The 22,902-nt window shown below is 37.8% G+C and overlaps 1 protein-coding gene across 1 annotated transcript in view; it reads right to left on the bottom strand.

Annotated features, from left to right (window-relative positions):
* Positions 1-682: 682 nt before the first annotated feature.
* Positions 683-22,902, bottom strand: part of EDIL3 (EGF-like repeats and discoidin I-like domains 3) — a gene marked incomplete at its 3' end in the record, with an annotated part of 84,160 nt that continues 61,940 nt past the window's right edge. Inside the window, exons 6-8 of the mRNA XM_009696770.1 lie at positions 7,652-7,807; positions 6,413-6,557; positions 683-867 (exon numbers count right to left, since the gene is read on the bottom strand). Coding sequence (XP_009695072.1) covers positions 683-867; positions 6,413-6,557; positions 7,652-7,807 — 486 coding nt within the window. The remainder of the gene's footprint in view (positions 868-6,412; positions 6,558-7,651; positions 7,808-22,902) is intronic.

Below are 22,902 nucleotides of genomic sequence, written 5' to 3'. Positions count from 1 at the left end.
ACACTGCTATTTTCAACAGTTCAAAAAATGTAAATGTGTCAGCAACTGGTCAAATAGGCTTGATTTTGATCACTGAAAACGAGTGATTTATTGCAGCCTTTCACATTAGCATACTACTGACTTGTATAAATCACTCCCAGTCTGAAAACATCCCCTGTGCACAGGTTTGTAATGAATTCACGTGCTGAGTAAGTCTTGCTAGCTTCAGAGTGATGTTGGAAGGTAATTTTGCGCAGTTTCAATTAGATAAAGATAATTTCTATGAGCCAGATTTGCTAACATGCGCAAAGCTGAAGTAAATGTGGTTTTCCAGGGAGCTTTGGAAGGACAGAAGTGGGGGAGAAAAAATCACCTCGTTCAACAAAAGAGGAGAAGCCAGTGAAACAGATCTGCAACTACTATTTGTGTTCATTAACAAAGGAAAATTCATTGCTGCTGGGCAACTCATAAGGTTTGGCTAGCTGAGGTGAAGGTTTCCCTGAGCAGGGCTTTCTGCAACTGAGGTACCAAAGACATAAAGACCTGTGTGGGCTTTCATAGCTTCATCATCTACATGTGGCAGAGTTAGGATGGCTACACTTAGAAACTGAAGAATATGATTATAATCCTAAACCAGTCAATTGTCCCCATACCTGAAACACAAAGAAGATAAACATTTGGGAAAATGTATGTGAAACTTTACCTGCAACCACTGTGACTGGTCATTGTGGCCAGAGGTCCAGGCATTAACTTTGCCCTGCTTGTCCAGCCGGGCTTTCCTGGGCTCCCAAGCAAACATGTCCATGTTGAGTGTACGGAAAACACTGGAGGCAGTAATTTGGTAGTCCTGTATATGTCCTGATTTCATCCCCAGGGGTTCAGAGCAACCTGGAACAGCAAAGTAAGATCTGTGACACTACCTACTTATCTCTGCAAGTGGTTTAGATTTTCCTCTATGGAAAAGAAAACTAGCAATTCTTGAAGAAAAGGCTTTAATCAGGACTATTGTTGGAGGAAGCTGCAAACAAACAAATGAAAAACAGCCAATTCAAGACACTTTATCTCAACACTACCTTGGAAGAATGAAAAACAAGACAGAGAAATCAACCTATTTTATCCTGGCATAAATTTATGAAGGCAAACAAACAGAAAAGATGACCTTCATCTCTTATCTTGGTTCTATTTTCCTGTCCAGCTGCTTGCTATTGTTTCCCCCATTCAGTTAGATTTTCTCATGCTTTTATGCCATGTCACATCAACCACATGTTTGCCTACTGAGGAAACAATTTTTCTTCAAGCCACTGATGAAGTAAAATGTTAACAAGTACTGAGCTGTTCTACACTTTTGAATTACTTGACATCTAGCCAAAAACTTAGAAAGCCCCAACACCCACTGACGGAGTGGAAGACTACAGAAAAACAACAGTGATGGAGGGTAGGTAGGAGGTAATTGCTTAGGAGAAATCAAGAGTTAATGGCTTATTTGCTTAAACCAGGTGGTTGTCCCACATCACCTGGTTGTAACAAGGGAGAACTTGACCTTCTCATTTCTCTGTTGGGTGTCCATGGGAAAAAAAAATAATTAACAAGTGACTTTATCTTCTGCCTTACTCTTGTACACTGGGAACACAGAAGGTACATTTGGACCCAGAAGAGAGAAGAAGCAAGCTGACAACAGGAGAGACACCCTTCGATAGCAGCACTGTAACAACAATACTGGAAGCATAGGGAGGCAGATGAGCTGCATGGTTTTTGGATTTTAAACAAATAAGAAAAAGAAAGGCAAGTCTGGTAGCTGATAGCAAGATGTCAGGAAAGGTGGATGTATGGCTGGGTGGAGTAATGTTTGATGGTTGAGGAAAAGGTGAAAGACGGAGATGGTAACATAAAAAGAAGCCTTTTGCTCATTTCCTTCCTGGTCCAACTGTCGAAAACCTGCACATGGGCAGTTGTCCCTAAGTTTTCATTTCCAAAATTCAAGGATAGTTCAGTAGCTGACTTGACTCAGTTGAATTGCCAATAATACTTTAACATACTCTGACTCATTGAATGAGAGTGTGCCCAGGATCTAACGTACCTGGTTTTGCAAGGAGTGCACCACTGTGAATGCACAGAACCTGGACTTTATGTATCATTGGGAAGACAGAGGTTTTCCACCTGACACTCACATCCCACACCGCTGAGCTGGTTCTTATCAGGTAATCATTTTCTGAGGCACCAGCTGTGTTTCTTAAAGCACGCATGTAACTTGTGGAGGCTTTTGTGCTGTGACCATGACCCTACTCAGCTGGTGTCTCTTGACAGAGCCAGAGCACCGTGTAACCACTTAAAACACCTTCAAAGTTTTTATTTTGTTTTTCACTTTATTTGAGCTAGATATCAACGCTGGTTCACTTTTTCTTAAAAGTCCATTTCCTCCACAGTATGCCTACCCAGATTTAAAGACCTGATTCTTTTTCAGTTTCTTTGATATTATTAGCAAGAACCTTTCGGTCAGATTCTACTTTCTGTTTCTCTCGTAGGTTTAACACACAGAATTAAGTGGAATTATTAGGGAATCAGATCAGGAAGGTAAGATCAGACCCATTGTGAGGGGGTCTACCAGCAGGAGCAAATGCATATTACCACAGACAGATAATAGTAATATGCTTTTTAATGTAGTAACTACTGTATTGAAAATTTGGAATACTGACATGTCTCATATTCAATTGAAAAATAAACAGAAAACAGAGTTAATTTTTGAAAAAAAGCCAACTTTTCAGAAGTGATTCTTAGTGCACAAATGGAAATGGCACAGCCTTGTCTGTAGAATGAACTACCTAGTTCAAAACAACAACAAAACAATTTTCCTGTGAGTAGAAGGGAGCAATTGATGGTACGAATGACAGAGACTCATCTGTTGCTTTAGAGAAGGACTTTCCTTATTATTAAATTCTGAAGTATTACTCCAGGATCACATGGGCTGTCAGCAGGTATGTTGCATCCAAGGAATCTGAAGGAGACCCCTGACACAAAAGCATGGGTTGTCAAAACTGTTTTTCAGTGCTGCTCCAATCCATCAAAAATAGTTCTGTCTTTTCTGAGTATTATTACTGATTTATGAAACAACGGATGTGTCCGCTTGTGTGTCTGTGCATGCGTGCATGCATTAATGGGATTTTACACTCGCCTTCCTTCTCCACTGCCCCAAAGGGAGGAGGAAGACAGTTGTTAAAGGTAACAGGAGAAAGTGAGAAAAACAATGAGAACCAGAAGAGACAAACACGATGCACATGGGTGGCAGAACAATGTCTCAGTGCTGTGTCACAGAGAGCAACAGCAGACCCAGTCGCTTCCCAGCTCCTGTGGCACCCTGCTGCAATGACAAAAGATAACGACTGTTTATTTTGATAGGCAAGCTATAACCTAGAGCGCAAAGGACAGAATCATCAAACTAGTACAATTTTTTTGTCTGTAGATCGTCATCCCTCATAGAAGTGTATTTATCATAATGCTCATGACTTCTCGGGATATCTCTTCACTGCACTGTATCTTTACACTTGCTTTGCAAAATCCCTGCAAAAAGATTCTATCTCCTTTCCCATTTTTGCAACCTCTTAAAGTTAGTAAGAGCTGATGTAGGCATACTTACGGCTATGCTCAGTGGAGCATCTTAGGTCAAAATGTTTGAGATGCTTTGGATATCACCATTTGTGATAATATCTGGTAACTCTGTATGTTTAAACTTATCTAGGTATAAGTTTGCAGTTACTTCTTCTTTGGTCTAGCTCAGTGAAACATGAGCAGTGAAATAATGAAGATGAAAGCAGATTAGCATCTGAAAATTGAAAGAATCCACACGAAGGTTTTTCTCTGTTGACTCTTCTGAGAGCACAATATTTTACTCTTCAGTCTGCAACCTGTACCATGCTCCTCTTCTACCTCTTCTTTCAAGAAAGCTCAAACCCTCAAAGGAAATATTAAATATCCAATGCAGTGGAGGCAAAACCACAAATGGATCTGCATGCAAAGGTCTACATGCGTCTTGTCTTGGGCCAGGATTCATGCAGTATTGGCAAAAGCAGCATAGGCCAATTATGTGAGGGCAAAGGTGATTTTGTTTTGATTAATACTGTGATATTTTTCTTTTCTGAAAATCAAGAGATCTAAAAATTTTCTTCCTACTAACAAACATAGCATTCCTTTCCATATTAGATAGTGCTGAAGATGAGCAAGGGGAGGGGAATCCAATATTAAATGTAGATGTTACAAAGTCCTCTTGTGTCTGAGTTTGTGTGAATGGTTCCTGTAGGTACTGTTAGGATAAATAAATAGTAAGCAGAGAACAACATGCCAAAAGAAGAAAATTACATGCTCAGAAGATGCTATGAGTCTCATAAGGATGGTTAACTTCTGGAGACCAGCATCCCTCTGCAAGAACTGACGAACTCAGAACACTAAGCATTTGCTGAATTGGTACAGCCACTGACATACACGAGCATCAACAATGTATGACATGGACCGCACGCAAGCAGGCAAAGGCTGCTATATGGAGACATTTGAGTGTGTGAGTGAATTGCATGAGTAAGTGACTGTGTTGGGCGAACAGTTACCCATTTTAAAAAATAACAGCTTGATGCTATTATTAATAACAACTTCATGAATAAAGGCATTTTAATAAACAGTAGCCGTGATCTGTTTCTCCCCCCACATCAATACTCTGTGAAGGGATAGAAATTTACAACATAGAGATGAGCGAAACACAAGGAAGGAAGGAATACAAGGCCATGAAAATTAATGCCTAATTTATTGACGGACAACTCCATAAGCATTGATCATGGTTTTCAATAAGATCTGATCATGGGTTCTGGCAAGTAAAGCTATTTGTGAGCCTAAATCAGATTATATTGAACATTTTGCTAAAATTTGTCCTACGAATTCTTTTTTGTGATGATCTGGTGCTGCGAGACAGTCTCCCTGCCTTCAGTAGTGAATCTCTTCTCTAGCACCAGGACTTGTTAGAGAAGCCAGATCTTTCAAAGTGTTTTTCTGACTAAGACAGACCACCTGGAATTAGAGTGAATTAGTCTGTTGTTATGTATAATTATACTCTTCTTTCAGTAAGATTGAAATTGTTCTGCTGAGCCTTGGCTGCCTGCTGTTCTAAGAAATTATGACCTTGAAACTGTTAGGAGACCACTGAAATGAATTCACTTCAGTAGCTTTCACAGTTCTTTGAGCAAAACAACTCCTGGTCACTCTCGCAAGGACTTACTTTAAATTGTGGTTCCAGAAATGGAAGACATAAAAAAAAAAAATAAATCTAATAGACTAAAGCAGCTAGAGAGAATTTTCTATTTACTCTCAAACCTATCTATATTGGAAAAGGGCTATAGTGAGATTAATGCATTAACTTTTCATTTCTGAATCTGGTTTTCATGCCACTAGAGGACTGAGAATTATTTAACTCCAGCTGTTTTGATATATCATTTGTGGACTGGATGACTATTGTTTGTACAGTAAGCAGGCAGCCACATAAAAATCATTCTTAAATGAATTCAGTGGAGTGCTCCCACCGGTAAAAGGTTGATCTCTTGAAAAAGAGAAAAAATTTACATGCTTTACTGAATTTGTAAGGGAACATCGTTCTTGTAGAGAGTGGCTAGAGGTCAGGCTTTACATTTATGAGCTATAACTTCTGCTACTACAAATCTTAAGAGGGTTTATATTGGCTCCACTTGTTCATTTACTTTTTGCTATGAGATGCAATCCGTTTCTGCTATAAATCCTCGAAACGAATATAAACTGAAATCTTGACTAAAGCAGCCCAGCAAAAGATATCTTACTGCACTTTGAGTGGTCCTCGACGGCAGCTGAAGCACCCTTGTCCCTCTGAAGATGTCACACAGCACATCGGCGTGGTCACCCAGCAGCCAGGAGAAATCACTCAAATCAGATTTGATGCCTCCTTCTGCCATGACTCTGCTGTACAGCACTGCACAAACAGCTTCGGCTCTCAGAAACCACGTTCAGCACTTAGTTTAGGCTAACCTGAGCTTAACTGTGCGTCAGAGACTCTCATGGTCTGCTTAGTATGCAACATCATGGGTCCTGATAGCTGTTGATACTTATTAAAACTCCTATAAATGACCTTTTCTAGGTCACACGTAATTGGAGGCTCATGTGCACAGAAAAATTTACAGAACGTTATTGCTACCACATTACCTTACTACTATTATTGCCTTAGTGCAAGCAACTATTGTCACTTCTATGATTTGGATAAGTGTTGCTGCTTATAAAATTTACATAAAAAGAGATAAGTAACTGTCTGGATAAACTCAGGCCTGTTAACTGCATTTCACCAGGAATAAAATGCACGCAGTTTAGACCTCAGGTACAAAAACATGCTGCTTGATGGTTGACTTCTGCGAGGCAACAATTGCAGAAAACCCACCTGACAGTTCACAGCCAAGAAGTTCCATTCTCAATGTGCAGTGTCTTCTGCACACCTGAGGATACAGCCGTATATACTGGGACTTAATTGGAGGGGTGAAAGAGTTAGCGTACGGGGTGTTGTTGTCCACGTTTCCACGAAACACCTGTGAGAAAATGACACATTCATAAAAATGTGCCAGGAGGATTACTGGAGGTTCAGTTTGTTTCCATATCTCAAAAACATCTGCATTGTTCTTCTAACCATCCCTGCACATTTCTCTGCAAGCTTTTCTGAAACAGAGGCTGTTTTATAATTTCTAGTGCCCAACATACAAGTTTTTAAATAAAACATACTGCCATCGGTTTGCATTGGCATGCATTTGCCACCTGCATTGAATCAAGAGCTCTATCATGTCACTCCTAGAAACTGAAGCTACTAATGCAACTAAATTATGTCTTCCTTTCTAATTAGTGTATTAAATAGTCCCAATTCAATTTAGCCTGCAATTATTTACACTGATTGACATTTATTTTTTTCCCTCTACTTCAAGAACCTGATCCAACTCCCACTGAAGTGCACTGTAACCCTCCCATTGATCACAGGGGGAGCTGAATTAAACCTATAAGCATTCTTCTATTCACGTCTCACTCTAACCAGATATACTTGTACTTTGTTTTCTTCCCTCATTAGATAGCTCTTCACACAGTGTTTTAACTTCCTAATAGAGAAACTATGTCTAATGCCACAAAGTGCCTTAGTTCCGTCTTAAGTTACACAGTAAAGGGATTTTTGCTGCTTTGTATGCACAACTCTATAAAAAATAAGTGGTAACTATAACTGTAAACACGTACTTCCCACTGGATGATACTGTTTGTGCAGTACAGAGATTAGCATTGATGAATGGGTTATATGGTTTTAAGGGTTAACACTAATCTGCCAATATAATAAAACTAAATTGAAAACAGAGTAATGAGTAATTACTGGTAAACTAATTAAAATGAAAATCAGTTAAGTGTAAGAAACAGGATTATTCTAGCCTTGGGACATAGTATTTATACAACCATCAATTAAAGTATAAGAAATTCTTAGCAGACAGAAAGTGCGAATTTATTGATGAGATATTTTTCAAAGAAAAATAATAACAAGGCAACCTGTATCATACTGTCAGGCAACTATGCTTATCTACTAGAGATACCTCATACTTCTGAAGGCAGGGAAACCATAAGACGTTTTCATATACAAATGACTTAATCTTACCATATCTTCATTTGTGCCTTTTACTTTGTACATTATCCACGACTTCCCATCATTACTGTATGCAATTTTGTAAGATTTTACATATTCTGGACTTCCAATCCTCTTGGCACCTTGAGTTATAACTCCAGTGACTCGCATTTTCTTCTGCAGGTTTATCTGAAATAATAGTACAATGTTATCACTAACCATCTGATGGACACAATTCTGATTCTAGATTCCTTTGATTCCTTTTTTTTTTTTAATGACAGAATGGAAAACATGTAGCTGTAGCATTTAAATTACTATCTTTACACTTGCATTAATTCTTTTTATCTTTCATTCATTTCATGTACATATGCATATAAATGAATTAAAAAAAATGAATGAAAAGCCTGTACTATGCTTATGTCTTCATAAGTATGTGTACACACACACATATATACATTATTGATATATAGGATATTACTGGTGTATTGCTGGGATATAGCACATTACTGGTATATAGGATTACGGCTATATATTTCCTAAAAAGGAAATGCAACAGTGCGATAATTTACCAAAGGCTGAATCTTCTGTTCTATTAGAAGCCAATTTGCAATCCCATACAAAAGAGTCCAAATTACCTTCAGGTTAAATTTCTTTGTGAAAGTAAAAATACATGGATGTTCTGTAAAGCAAACAAATATACCTTTTCTTGATTCTCACTGAAAATTCATATATCTACATATCATGGTTGAAATCCTAATCCCAAAATAGTCAATAGCAAAATATCAATGGCTATCAATGGATATGAATATTCCTTGTGTACTTGTCTGAGTTGACCTCAGCACCTCGACGTACAAAATGAAGACGTACCGAGCGTTCAACAATATTCAGACAACCTTAATTTTGCCTTCTTTATCGATCTATGATATGGGAAAGCCAACTATATTCTCATAAAATTCAAAATGTGGTATTCAAGTCAAACAATGCCGGCATTGTCAGCCTTGTCCCTGCAATGAAGTAACTGCACTCCCATCCTTTTGCTGCTAGGCAGCTGAAGTCTGTAACTTTTGCACCAAATGAAGCTTAACAAAGAGCTGTCATACTGTGAGAATTGCGTGAAGGTGCAGGCAGATGTGTGATAAAAGGAGACAAACGGAAAAACTAGAGAGTAAACAACTGAGACAATGTTAATAATACATTAATCTACATTAGCATTGGCGTCCTCCGAATGAATTTTATCTCTGCTCCCCAGTTAGTGGAGCTGACCCAGTGCAACCCCTACTATTTGGAATGGCAGCCCCAGCACAGGAACATGGAAGATCAGAGGCAGATCAGGTATCTGCTGTCCAAATACTTTAATCCCTTTATCCTTTACAGTGTGGTCTCAAGATTTTCTCTCACTTGGCAGTGTAATCTAGCCTCTATTAAGGATGTAAGATAATCAAACTGCAGTGTTTCAATATCTTATTGTGTACACAATGGGAAAGTGAAGAAAGATAGAATTTTACTGCTTCTTTTTCAAGGGAGTCAAAACAGCTATTTCTCTGCTATTTATCTGAAATAGCTGGGCTCCTGATATTTTTCTTCTTGAGGTAAAACAAATTTCAGCATAGTTTTACCATAGTTCTCCCTATTAGAAATTAATAAACATTCATACACCTTTAGAATAACAAGGTATTTTAGAGGTTCAGACCCACCGAGAGAGAAGCAGCAGCCTATAAAAGATGAGATTTTTTACAGAATCTTTCTCACATACATCAGGAAAACTCATTTGCAATTGCAAAGAGGAGAATGGACTCACACCAGGAATTTAGACAGGCATATATTAGAAGAGATTCAGGCCTTTTTACAGTCTTGGGAAACCTTCTTTTCCCCCATTCCAGGTATCCCAGAGAAAAAAAGTAAATACACATTACACTTGTAAGAGGACAGCTCCAGAGACTATCACCCTCCTAATTACATTTAAAAATGTAGTTAACATAGCACAGTAACCAGTCAGACGTAAAGATTTCTGGAAGTCTCTTATGCAGATTTCACTCTCTAAGAGATTTTAAGAGCATTAATAAACAGGCAAGTACAACAATTTTTCATATATTTACAAAATTGTTAATAATTAAGTGAACACCATGTCCAAAAGCAAATTAGAAAGTACGGTCAAAACAAAACCCAGTATATTTTGCATATACTGAGTAATACTATCTTCACATTTCACTGTTTGGGAAAAGGAAAATATAATGCAACACCAAATACATTTTCTTTGATCCAGTTATGCATATACCTAATATTCTTTCAGCTTCATTCTCTGTTTTTCTTTTTTCAGATAATAATCTTGGGGAGTTTTTTTTGGACGAGAATTTATGTGGAAATTTTCCCCCCCTGTTTACTCAGAAAGAGTAGTTTCTAATGAAACTATGGCTTTAACTACTGGATGTTATATTCCGACACAGGCTCCTTTCCATGCCCCAGCGTCCATCTCTAATGCACAACAAATCAATCACTGCATTTCAAGAAGCAAAGCAATGACAAAAACCCCACCCAAAAGTAATCTATGAAAGAGTTTAACAATATAGTTGAAACTCGAATAAAAGAATAGTCCTACTGAATGAAGGGAGGATTTAGTCAGATAATCATAAGAATGAAACAAAAATAATTTAATTTGTAGATACTCATTTAATAGATATACTATTTAGCCTGTGTTCTTTCAGTTTCAGGAGGTAAAAAGCCTGCCTATGTACTGGCCTGCTCTACAGGCTTATCTGGATATCTGTACATATAAGCGATACAATTTTATTTACTTCTCTGTTTTGACAGACAGAATCTTTCCATTTAGACACTTTCTTGATCAGTATCCACACTCTAAGTCACAAACTGAGCTTTGGCTTTAAGCAGTATTGAGCTTGATATAACACAAGAAATAGAAACAGGATACTGTGTTTTGCAATTAGGTCTACATATTCTGTCAACATTTGCAGGGAAATCCCAACGAAGGGGGGAAAAAAACCCTCTTTAAAATCCCTGCAGCTTGCTTACATACAAAATCCCCATGGGGCTAACATCATGCCTGTGATATGAGTGCATATGGATACACCAGGAACTAATTGGCCCTTTGTTTCTGGGTTCTTTTCTGTGTTTTAAATTTTTCAAGTCTGAGTTTAGCAAAACTCAAAATATTACAACTGTGCAATGACTACAATGAAGCAGGTGCTGAAATGTTTCTTACTTAAAACTACTTCAGTACGAAGCAAAGTTCCCAATGTGAAATGTGAACTAGCTCTTTTAGCACTAAAAGCATTTTCAAAGATATCTTTCTGCCACAGTTTTGAGGAAAAATGGCTTAGAAAGCTCTGCTTTGTGCATTCCCATATAAGACAGAATGTTATATATTCTATTTACATGGGTGACTGTTTTAAAACAAACAAAAAGATGAAAGTCACCAGGGTAAATACAAGAGTTTAACACACCTTTTCAGAAAAGGTAATAGTTTATTCAGTTATAAAGTACTCCTTATCATTATCTAGACGAACTGGAAAAAATCAAGGCTCATAGAAGATCAATAGTATTTTTGAGGGATTTACCCTATTAATTTAAGCATTAGCGCATGGTAAAGACCTTCTAAGAAGAAGATATTTGCATAGAAATTTGAGGAAACTACTTATACAAAAAAAAAAAGAGAGACCGATCAGTTCTACTTAAGTTTAAGGTTATTCTGAAAGTAATGGATTCAGACTTGACTGAATGCATTCAGCCCCAGCTCAGAGGGGGCTCCTGGGTTCACCAACTTCCATGGGACCTAATTCACCCAACATACGTCAGGGATTTGGCTGTGATACTCACAAACATATTTGAGGATGCCCATTGCCCTACATCCTCATGGCATGAAGCATTTTATGAAACTTGGGTAAGGTGCCATTTAACACCTAGAGGTAATGGAATCGGCCTCAAATACGTTTTGCATTTCAATGAGGAATTTTTCTTGGCCTAGAAAAAATGGACACTGAATCACTCAGGTAAAACTGCGTGTAAAAGAAAGCCAGTAGTCTGACATCAATTCATTGAAATATGATGATACAAAAAATAGATTATGTCTACACAATATATGGTGGATGATGCAAAGTCACTGTGCTGATATTGCAAAAAGCTCAGCTAAAGGACAGGCATGGCAGTCAAGACAAGTTAATAGACAATGTCAAGGGACAAGACACAAGACCTCAGAGTCAGTGCTGTACACATTGTCGAAGGCTGAATTCATGTACTGCCAGCCACGTGGTGCCTTCTCTACTATGTCCTATAGCCAAACCTAAGTAAAAAGAAAATCACTTGAGGCATACACCCTCTAGCACGGTGTATATCCAGGAGCTGGGGAATAAAATCAGTTCTATCAGTTTAAGAAGTTCCCAGCAGTCCTTGAAATTTCTTCTAACCTTGCTCCTTTCAACCACCACAATCATCTTTATGCCACGATCAGACCACTTTTATCATCACAGTACGTTATGGAGTCATGGCCTCTTTCAACAGGAGGGGAAAAAGTAACCAGCATGACATGTTTCCTGCTTTCAGCACTGATTCTGTAGGAATCATTATCTATTAAACAGTTTTCACTGGTGTACTACTGTTTTTGACTGCAATGAGTTACACAAATCTGTTTTAGGATGCTAAATTATTCAGTTGTCTACACTGATGAAGATGTGGCCAATCAAGATTTTACTGGAACCTGAAAAAATCCACATCAGAAAGGAAATAAAACAAATGAAAAAGAGAACTTTCCCAAGAGAAGGCGGCAATATTACAAGTTCCTGTAGGTTGCACAGTGCACCATTTTGAAAGGCAACTCAGAACTAGTCCTGCAAATCTGTATGGTACACGTGCAGCTTCACTTTTAGGTGTGACTAAATGTAGGACCATAAACAGTCCAAAGGGCTCTGCAAAACAAAGACCAGAAATAACTTCCCAGTATACTTAACAAACATTGGAATTGTAGAAAAAAGACTAAATTCACACTCATAATATGTCAATGTAACAAAACAGCAGAGATTAGGGACAGCACTGGTGAAAGAAGTTCATATTCCTCTTCAGTTTTTGATCAATTATTACCATATTCAGTGTGCAGAAGATATGCACTTGACAAAAAAGACAAAAAAAAAAAATCAGTTGCATCTGTCTCATCTACATTATTACATGCAGGACAGGAGAAGAGGGATAAGAAGATGGAGTGACTTTAGGAAGACACCATATGTGATGCTCCTGGCCAGAATACATAACCATATTCCCCTCATTTGTTATTGCACTATTAGCAATAACACCACTAACATGCCACACAGAACAGGTTTGTCTGAAGTACACCTTAAAAGCAAGTTTCCAAGAAATGCTCAGATTAAAGTCTTCATGAAATGTTGGGTCTTTGAGACTGTAAATGTAGTTTCACATGAGCCTTTATTCATAAACAGAAATGCAGTTTATGGAGAACTATGATGTTTACCTGTTTCAGTTATGAGATACAATAGCATTGCTATTGTAATTGCTATAAATAATTCTCCATCTTTTCTAGCACAAAGTATATGTATTTTTACTAATACTCACTATTAGTCATAGAAAAATAGGGTTGAATAAGGGATCAAGGTTATACTGGCATTCAAAGATTTACTACAGCAGGCCTTCCCTGCTGATTTCATCAGTTTTTGAATGATTGAAATTTTTTTTGTCTTTTTTTTTTTAAAAGTCGTAGTTCTGATAAAGTTAGATAGAAAGCACCCACAGAAACACTTTCTGATGATAAACAGGGACACTTGTCAATTGAAATGTTTGTAATAAACTCAGGAAAGGATTAACCTGACATGATTCCCTCAATACTGGGCAATTTAGTGAACTTGAAAGTTCCCGCCAATGTTTCCTCTTCTGTCTTCAAGCACTAGAGGCCCTGGACATGACTGAACATCTGCTGTTTCACCCTGACGTCATGTCAAGAGCGAGGGGCTGCAGAGCAGGACTCGGCATGTGATGAGGTGCAGGAAGGTCGCAGCAGGTCCGTTGCTATTATCTTCCCTATTGCAAAGCACTGCTGGCACCTGGACATAAGGTGCTCATATATCTTACTGTCTGTGGCTTTTTGTTACTCTCCTAATCAACACTGTCAGCAGAGCTTCTCCAGATTTAGTTGAGGGCATAATGCAGTCAGCACAGTAGCAGTGATATGTGTTTTAACTACCATCTAGATTAGGTAACGCAGTGATTTATCCATGGTAGCACTCCAGCTGTTGCTGCCGTTCGGGAAGGGGGTTTATTACATGGAGAAAAGCCAATATGTTTTGTCTTATAATTGTGATAGTCTAGGGGAACTAACACGGTCATCTGCTACAGGTCACTTCACAAATAATAATTCCTAACGTGATTATGGGATTGTACCTTGCAGACAAACCAGTTAAATACTCAGTTATTTCTGATCCCAAACCCTTTTTGTTTCACTTAGATGGATGCAGATCAAGCAAAGTCTCTTCACAACTTTGCTGTTAAATCCTCTGCAAAGTCATTCTCCCAATACTGTTGTTTCCACAGTGCCTTGCCGGTCTATTATACCTTATGGTAACAACAAACGCATCTCAGGTCTTCCCTGCAGTCACCTACATCTTAGCCCCAGCCAATCATCCAAAAGCAACTCATCACGTTTGCAATCTTCAATAAGACTATTTATATTTTCAAGTTAGGCATGTTGAATCAGAGATGCAAATTGGTCCACTAATTTAATTTGCCTTTCTGTGAAAAGATCAATACATAGGTTAAACCCTACTTGTATGGAAAATATAAATTGTTTGGCCAATGTAATACTAATACAGAGGAGCATATGTTGTGAATATTACCAAAAAGCACTCACTTCTTTTGGCTTTTGTTGAGAACTTTCACTTTATGCCTCAGAGAGTTTACGTAATTAGACAGACTAAAAACTTGCTTAGTCTGTTTCTTGTTATTATAAAGTCATTATTTTAGTCCCAAAGTTAGTTGTTATGAATGCTATTAACTGGATGACATGAATTATTCAAATACTGCCATGTTTAGACTGCCATGTCAAGAAGAGGTCCATAATCAATCTCATGTTGTTCAGAGGTTTGTAACCCACAAAATTTCATTTACAAATTATTGGTTAAGTGGGTATTAACTACCTGCAATTTAAGGTTAGCTAAGAAACACTAAGCTTGTTTATTGCTATTACTAATTCCTTCATATACTCTGAACTTGTGAATACTCTTGTTGTCTTTGACATGCTAATGTCTCCCAGAAGGAATTTCCCTAAAATGTCTAGAATACTTCTTGATTTATCAGTCAAAGAATGTGTAAATAAAAATATCAAAGAAAATATCTATACATATCTATATGATCAATAGCTCGTAGAGGTTAGAAGATGGGATGTTAGACTCAGGTCACAGAAACAAACATGCACTTGCACTTTTCTACATGAAAACCCTTTTTTTGTGAAAAGAAGTAAATTCAAAAGGTACAATATAAAAATCACCATGAAAATATACTCAGGGGAAATTCTTAATGTGCCCATTGCAAATGTCTGAGGTACTTTCTGTTGCATCCTTTCCATTTGTTGTTAAGACACTTTGGTAGATGCACTCTGGTAAAAAGTCTGGTAACAAATATGTGCTGCCCTCAAGCCCCACAAGGACAATGAGGAAGAATTCCCATTCTGACTTCAGTGGGCTTTCTCTAGCTCCTATGTATCTTCTCAAACCAAAAATTGTTAAGTAATAAGAAAATGTGCCAGACTGTCATTTGACAAGTCTGTTGCCCAGATGAAGAAATTCTCTTCATTAATTTTGAATATTAAAGCTGAATCTGGAATTAAACCCATCCATTGAACGATGGGAGCTAAAGTAAAAACTGAAACAGCAGGGAACATGCAGGAGATCAGACTTCCCTGGCACTGTGAGACCCCTACCAGGGTTTTGTGATCCTTGCACATTCTCAGCTTATTTTAACACACAGGGAAACTAAAGCTACTCAGTTCTTCCACCAGAAAAAAACCCAGTAAGTAATAGTAGTGCTATCAAATGGAGCACAACCAACCTGTGCAGAGTACTTCTTAATCACAGTTCACTACTGTGTCTTTCTTTTTATGCAGCTTATCTACAGAAATGACAGTGATTACTACTGTAAAGGAAGGGAAGAGTCTACCTGAAGAGTGGTTCCACAGGACATGATCATCATGGGCTGTGCAACGGGCAGACTTCCTTTCCTATGCAATCCTGGCTACATCAGCCTTCGGAGGTGCTGCAAATCCCATTATTCAAAAAAGGCCTTGATTTTTTGCAAGGGGTTCATGAGGAACAAGTGACACAGGAGATCTGTGCTTGCAGTCTTCTGGTGAGTAACTACTTCTCATGCTATCACCCTTTAGCCATCCTTCCTTAGCTGGTAATGAAATGCTGTTTTCAGTTGCTAAATAACTCACAGCCCAATATTTCAATTTTCATAACACTGATCATAAAATACACACCTTTACGCCCTTTCTTCCTTGGTCAAGGTAATTCGCATCATTGTATACCTACTTAAAACCTTCTTTTTCAATGAGTCTGGCAGTCACAGCTGGCTTTACACTGCCTATCAATGCTGACCATACCATCCTTTTGCTCTTTCCATGTATCTGCAAATGCTTGCCTAGTTAGTGCAGGGTCTTTGTTCGTTGTCAGTTTATATAGGACCCAAAATACATTGAAGTTCCAGCTGTAACTAGGACTTCTGACTGATTTGGTAATGCTGCTCATATTCAGGGCAACTGCTAGACTGTGTTCACATCATGACAAAATTTGGGGGAGAAAGACAAATGGGAAAATAGAATTACATGAAAGCAATCCTTCCCACTTATTGTCATCTTTGAGAATACTCTGTTAGTTGCTATGAGACTGGTTGTGGTGTAGGGAGAGAGGCCAAGGTTTTAGATGGACGCAAGTGGAGTAAAGAGGTAAATTCATAAGCACACAGGAAACAGACGGCTTTGTGGCTGTTGAGAAGACTATGCCACTCAAACGATTACTCCACCCACAGATGCTATTACAGAGAATGAGAAGTTGGCTCAAATGATTAATCCCTCCTGAACCTTAAGAAATTGGCTAAACTTTGGTTAAATCACAACACACACACTCATATTTTTCATTATCTCTTGAAATTAAGAGTCAATAGATATAAAAGTTGATATATAAACACAAACAGTTACCTTTCAGTCAGACTTCCAATCATTTTAATTATGTCTGCTTTTTTCCTGAAAATATTTTTTCTTCTACAAAAGCTGGCAGGCTATAGATTAGATTAAAAATGTCAAATGTTGTTTGATTTTGTGATAGACAAAGAAAAAAACCCTCAAAGTCTGAAAAGTCTAATTGAAAGAGTCAAGACTTGAATGATGTCTCTTTATCTTAACCACTCATGGAATAAGAAGGTTATAAGAGTGCAAGAGTACAACACACTCCTACTTTTCAGTCCACAGAATTGATGTTCCACTTAAACTAGAAGGTCTTTGAGATGACAAGCACATGTCATCATTTCCAGGGGAGCTCAAGGATTATGAGTTTACTTTAGCCCTTGTTTTCTGCTGTAGTATCACGGTGCTAGTGACTTTCTCTACTTCCAACAGCCTATATGAAACAGTAACTTTTCTGCACGAGCTGTAAAATTGGAGAGGAACACAGAGGTGCAGCCAGGGACCACATGCTTGCTTCTCCACAGCTAGAGCTGTACCAAGGCTTTGCCTGCACTTTAACCCTGCAGACTGCTGTGCACTTCTGTGACCTATCTATACACATACGAACTCGGCATGTATGTATTGTTTTGGGGCCACCAACATAGAGGTAAGCGTATATACATGCCTCCGTACCACACAAAAAAAACCACCTTAATATATTGGCATGTAATTTACTGACCCTTAGCTGTAATGAAGTAACTTGAACAGCTTTTTTCTAGAAGTCAAGCCTAGCAGAAGAGTAACTGTAAGTGAGGATCATTTGCTTTGCCAGTTTTGAAAGTGAGTGTTTACAACAAAAAATATGACTTGTTTGACCATCACACATCAGCATAGTATCATCTTACAGATTTATATGCCTTCCTCCCCACAGGAGGACTACAATGCCCACACATAATTCCATTACAGTTGGCAAGTCACCACATAGGCGCTGGGGCATCACCACATGCAACTTATTACAGATATGAGGAACCAGACGGACATATATTTCCTTATGTCAGTGTGTCACACTTCCTGGTTTGACTACTTTTAATATGAGGATGGTAAATGTCAAAAAACATTAAGTCAAAGTAGAGGGTGTTTCAGCTGCATGAAACAAGGTGTTTAAAAGTACTGTTACTTCAGTCACTCAGCCATATTAGATAATTAAGGAAAGCTGGCATGCAAGCTGACAGAGCATGTTATGGATAGTGTTTATAACAGCATCAAGTTTCAGTTGCCATGGGGATGTTAACTCTGAACTGGCTGGTTTTGTGTATCCGAAACCTTAATCAAAAGTTGTTTGAATATGTCTGTGGGTGGGTGTTTATGTGTACAAAGAATGAAACTAGGAGATATAAGATGATCTCAAATAGATACCAAGATATGGGACACAAGGGAGTATCTGGATGATTACACTAAGATATAGGCTCCCAGTCCTTTTATTTTCTTCTCTGAGTACACAAATTGTATTTTCAGCCTGTAAGCTAAGTGTATAGATGTTGAGGGAGATCTGCAGCCAGCAGACATTGGTATTGAGTTGACTGAAGTCAGTGAACTTACAGTAGACTTTGACTAGTTGAAGACCTCTTCTAATTCCTGCAGTTCAAAGGTCCTATGAGGGATACTTTTGAGAGAATTCAACTGCACTGGCATTATAAGTTCCTGTTCTCTCCTGCCAAGGGCTATCAGGTTCTTATTGCCACTTGTCAACATCCCCCAAGGAAATCCTCCTATAATATCATAGGATATTATCCTTCTGTAATATCATCCTCCTATAATATCCAAGTCAAATCTTGGAGTATTGACAACAAATGCAGAATTTTGATAGGTTTTTTCAGCATTTAACTTAGCAGATTGAGTCTTCCTATAGGGCTCGAGTCACCTTACATGATGACTCTGAGATTGTATTTCATAAGGTTCACTTGGCCACATTATACTAAGCAGAAAGCTATATTAAGTAATACTAAATATTTAATCTATGATGACAGGTATTTTTGGAAGCTGATACAACAGTACTCATGAATGAGGAAATGAACTTTGACAAAATGAATGGTTTGACAGATGGTAGTTTGCTTAGAGCTCTTACTAACAGATGTTTGAATGAATGTTCTGCAAGACCTCTGTGTATTTTGAGTTTTATCATTTTATTAGCAAATAGCTATCACCTGGTGTATACTCTTTGGAAGTTCTTGATGTGGAAGCTGCTAATTTTTTCCCTTGCCTTTTTTGGAGAGAAAACCCCAACACTTTATTGATTCCTGCTTGGGGATAAGAATAATGGAACTTAGAAAGTCTGTACTATAAGTACATTTTTTGTGTGTCGCAGTAGTTATGATTAGGTTTGTGAGATTCACAGACACACGGTTAACCATGCCATTATTAGGGACTGCAAGCCCCACAAATGTGAGGCTGAGAGCCAGAGGTAGGATTGAAACCACAGGTGGTGTGCGAGACACTTGTGTAAAAACCAAATTAAGCCACAAATAGAAACATACATTCTACCTACCAGAAACATTATTCCAATATATTTAGACTTATAAAGAAGAAAAAGAAAAACATTCTCAGTAATCACTAAATAAAGAACCAACATGGCTTCTGGAGTGGAAACTAGAGTTTACATTCTCTAAACAAGTATCCTAATCACTGTGCCGCACAATTCTTGTCTTACCCCACTGATTTTAAACTATCTTCATGTAAGCATCATATCCAAGAACACATCAATACACTGTTTAGTCCTTAGATAAATTTTTAGTGAATGCTGTGTATGGGCAGTACTTAAGGAAGACCCTTGTGCTCTCTTTCCTCTGGATGAACATGGCCATCACCCATGCAGCACACTGAGTCTCTGCAGACCCTCTAAGGCATCGGGTATTTCCATGCATTTCATGGGATGATCAATGTATTGGTCCCTAATGAAACACTCTGATTTCTGCTGTGAAAACAAGCTTTATAAGAACTGCATTTTTGTTGCTTTAACTGTACTTAGTTGACCTTAAATTCTAAATTACACAGAAGCTTGGGAAAAATTTTACCCTGAATCTGCTGGGGTGGATCCCTTTCCATCAGAGGTCATCTTCTTTTTTTAAGAGTCTCTGCAGGAAGACTATTTACTCAGAGTTGCAAGAAATATAATGAAGAAATTTTCTTAAAACTGTGCAAAGTTATTAAATATCAAAAAAGTATTATTTAAAACAAATGCACTGAGGAGGTAAAAGTAAATAAACCCAATGTATTTTATTCTGGACTAGAATACTAATATGTTCAAATTACAAATTAGAACTTGGGCACCTTTTCCACCAAACTATTGTATCTCAAAATATGGAGTTTCATCTGAACTCATATAGTTTCAGAAAAGACATTTACGGAAGAAATTAGAAAAATGCTAGAATTAGAATGCTCTTTTTAGACATTCTAAATAAGACATCTAGCTTTTGCATTTTGAAATCACATTTGACATTCAAAAATTGACCCCCAAAAATGAATAAAAATATGAAATAGAGCTGGAAATGGATGAATTATTTGAAGAGGAAAAAATGCCAAACTAAATATTTTGGATATTTTTGTATGCAATAAAAGCTAGGGGGGAAAAGCTAACTACTCAACCCAAACCAACTTTATTTCCCATTTTTGGATTCTGCAACCAAACTGAGTAGTCCGGCTCAGTTTTGTAAATGGATCTTCCTCCTTCTGACAATAATAAAATTAAATATTTGAATGATTTCTTTAAAAATTAGACGGTAACTATACTGTTGTCTATGGAGAAATTGATCCTGCTATTTTAATGAGGGATAACAAAATAGCTTTATTTTTCTATCTGATAACTTACATTTATATACAACAGTCTCCAGCAACAGTTCAGGTGTTCAATCATAGCTCCCACACAGTGGTATTATATGCAGTAATTAGTTCATTTTCTTAATATTCTCCAATATACTCTAAGGTATGCTCAAATACTCTCTTGGTGGCTGTAGATTAATACCGACCTTGTAAAAACAATTTCCATGTGCAAAAGACCACAAAGCACTTAAAAAAAGAGGTGGTAGTCTCTTGCACACCATTAAAATTTTTGCATCATCAGGCAGGGATCCTTTTCACAGTCACATCTACCCTGTATTTCTGAGGTTGATATACTTAGGACTCCCTGGTACATTGACCACCCAGCCCAGCCCAGCCTGCCCTGCAATGCAGGAGCCACTGAAGCTCTGCTGCAAGCTCCTTCTCCATTCCAGGCTCCCTGACATAGGTGGTATGTCTTACTGTTCTTGGGCAAATTAACATTTAGGAAGCTTTCTCTATTGAGCAAGAATCCATTGCAGCACTGGTATTATTTGCAGAACAAAAAAAGATCATGCCTGCTCCAAAAGCCTAAAGAATCAAGGCTATTATCTTACAGGACAATATTCACCCACCTTGCTCTCTCATCCCTGACCATGGTTCCTCAACATGCATCCTTCTCTCAAAGTTACTTATACATCTTAAAAGCATGACTTGGGACTTTGGTACTGTAGGCCAGTCCTTACATTGCCAATTATACCAAATTATTCTATCTTGTCTTACAGTGTTCTTCATGACATTTCAGTTCATGCATTTTTGGCATATCCATCGTGGCTGAAGTCTTTGTGTATTACAGGGATAATAACTGCAGTGATATAAAAAAGTCTAATATTTTATGGAAGCAAAAGGGAAGCCAGTCATGAATAGGGGGAAAATGAGTTAAGAAATATTAGGTTTGGATGGTGAAACTGGGAGAGAAGAAGAAATGCAAGGGTATAGGCATAGATCCCTAGGTTAGAAATCACTAGACAGGAGTAACATTTAGAAGGTCTTGCCAGCAGTTTGTGTTAGAGATTACCAGTTATTATGACTTTGGTTGAGAGATAATAGAAACAACAGTCCTGCCCATGGCCATCTCTATTCTTATCCATACTGCCTTGACAAAATATATCTGAATAGAAAAATATAGATACATGCAAGGACAGAGCAAAGACAAAGTGAAATCAGAAGAAAAAGAAAAAAAAAAACCTGCACATTTTAAAGCCATAAATGCAATAGGACAAAATGGAAAAGAGAAACTAGTGTTCTCTTAAAAAAACAATTCTGACAAAAAAGACTGTTACCGGAGCAAGCTATGTCTCAGGAACAATTAATGAAAAATAGCAGTGTGGGATTTTTTCTCATTGTATTTGGAAACTTTAAAAGTTAGTGTCACTACAAAGTGGTAAACAGTATATACAGGTGCTATTTCATCACAGTCAACCTATGAGGAGAAACAGAGGTCAGCAGAACTTTAAAAGGCAGATATGACTTACTCTGACTTTAATTTGCTTTCAAAAACATGGTCACTGACCCTTTAAATCACAAGCCAATTACAAGCATTGTAGTGCTATTACTAATTACATGCTGAGAGTGTAAATTTAAAATGGCAATTTCAATATTCAGTTCATTGGGAGAATGCAGGAAAATGAAATTGCATACTAATTAGTTCACGTGTGTCAGATACCTGAAAGATTAGAGAAAAAACCTCTGCACTCATTACAAGTGAGTTATAAGCAAAGCACTCAAACCTTTCATTTGCCAAGCTGCATATAAATAAAGAAATTAAATGACAAAGAAATTGATCATGACGGAACAAGGCAAAAATAGCTACAGGCCTGTACGTAATTATACTTCGTGGGACTTTGCCCATTACACATAGCTTACTTTAGAATTTATCTAGCAACTATAAGAGGGTAACAGGCTACTGCTTCAGGTTCACTGTGCTAAATGTTAATTTACATTTCCTAAAAAAGGAGTTTCTGGTTTAGTAGGTTTCCATTTAGTCTCTGCCAAACATTCACACCGTTTTTCAGGAGCCAACTTCTGGACCAGCTGTTTCGTAACTCAGACCAACATGGCAAAGATCCCATACACAGAAACCTCACATTAGCGTCTGGGAAGAAGCTGGTGACACAATAACAAAAGTAAAAACTCAGAGTGGGCTGTTGTTAGAGGGAGCATTTCTCTCCCAAGACCACAATGAAGGTAGCCAGAAACTGAGCACAAATCAGAGTCGTCTGACTTTTTGTACACTTCCACA

The sequence above is a fragment of the Cariama cristata genome, unplaced genomic scaffold, assembly GCF_000690535.1.
Source record: "Cariama cristata isolate BGI_N322 unplaced genomic scaffold, ASM69053v1 scaffold1593, whole genome shotgun sequence".
In the NCBI taxonomy this organism is placed as follows: Eukaryota; Metazoa; Chordata; class Aves; order Cariamiformes; family Cariamidae; genus Cariama; species Cariama cristata.
Note: the sequence above shows the minus strand (reverse complement) of the source record. Positions and strands in the feature narration are given on the sequence as shown.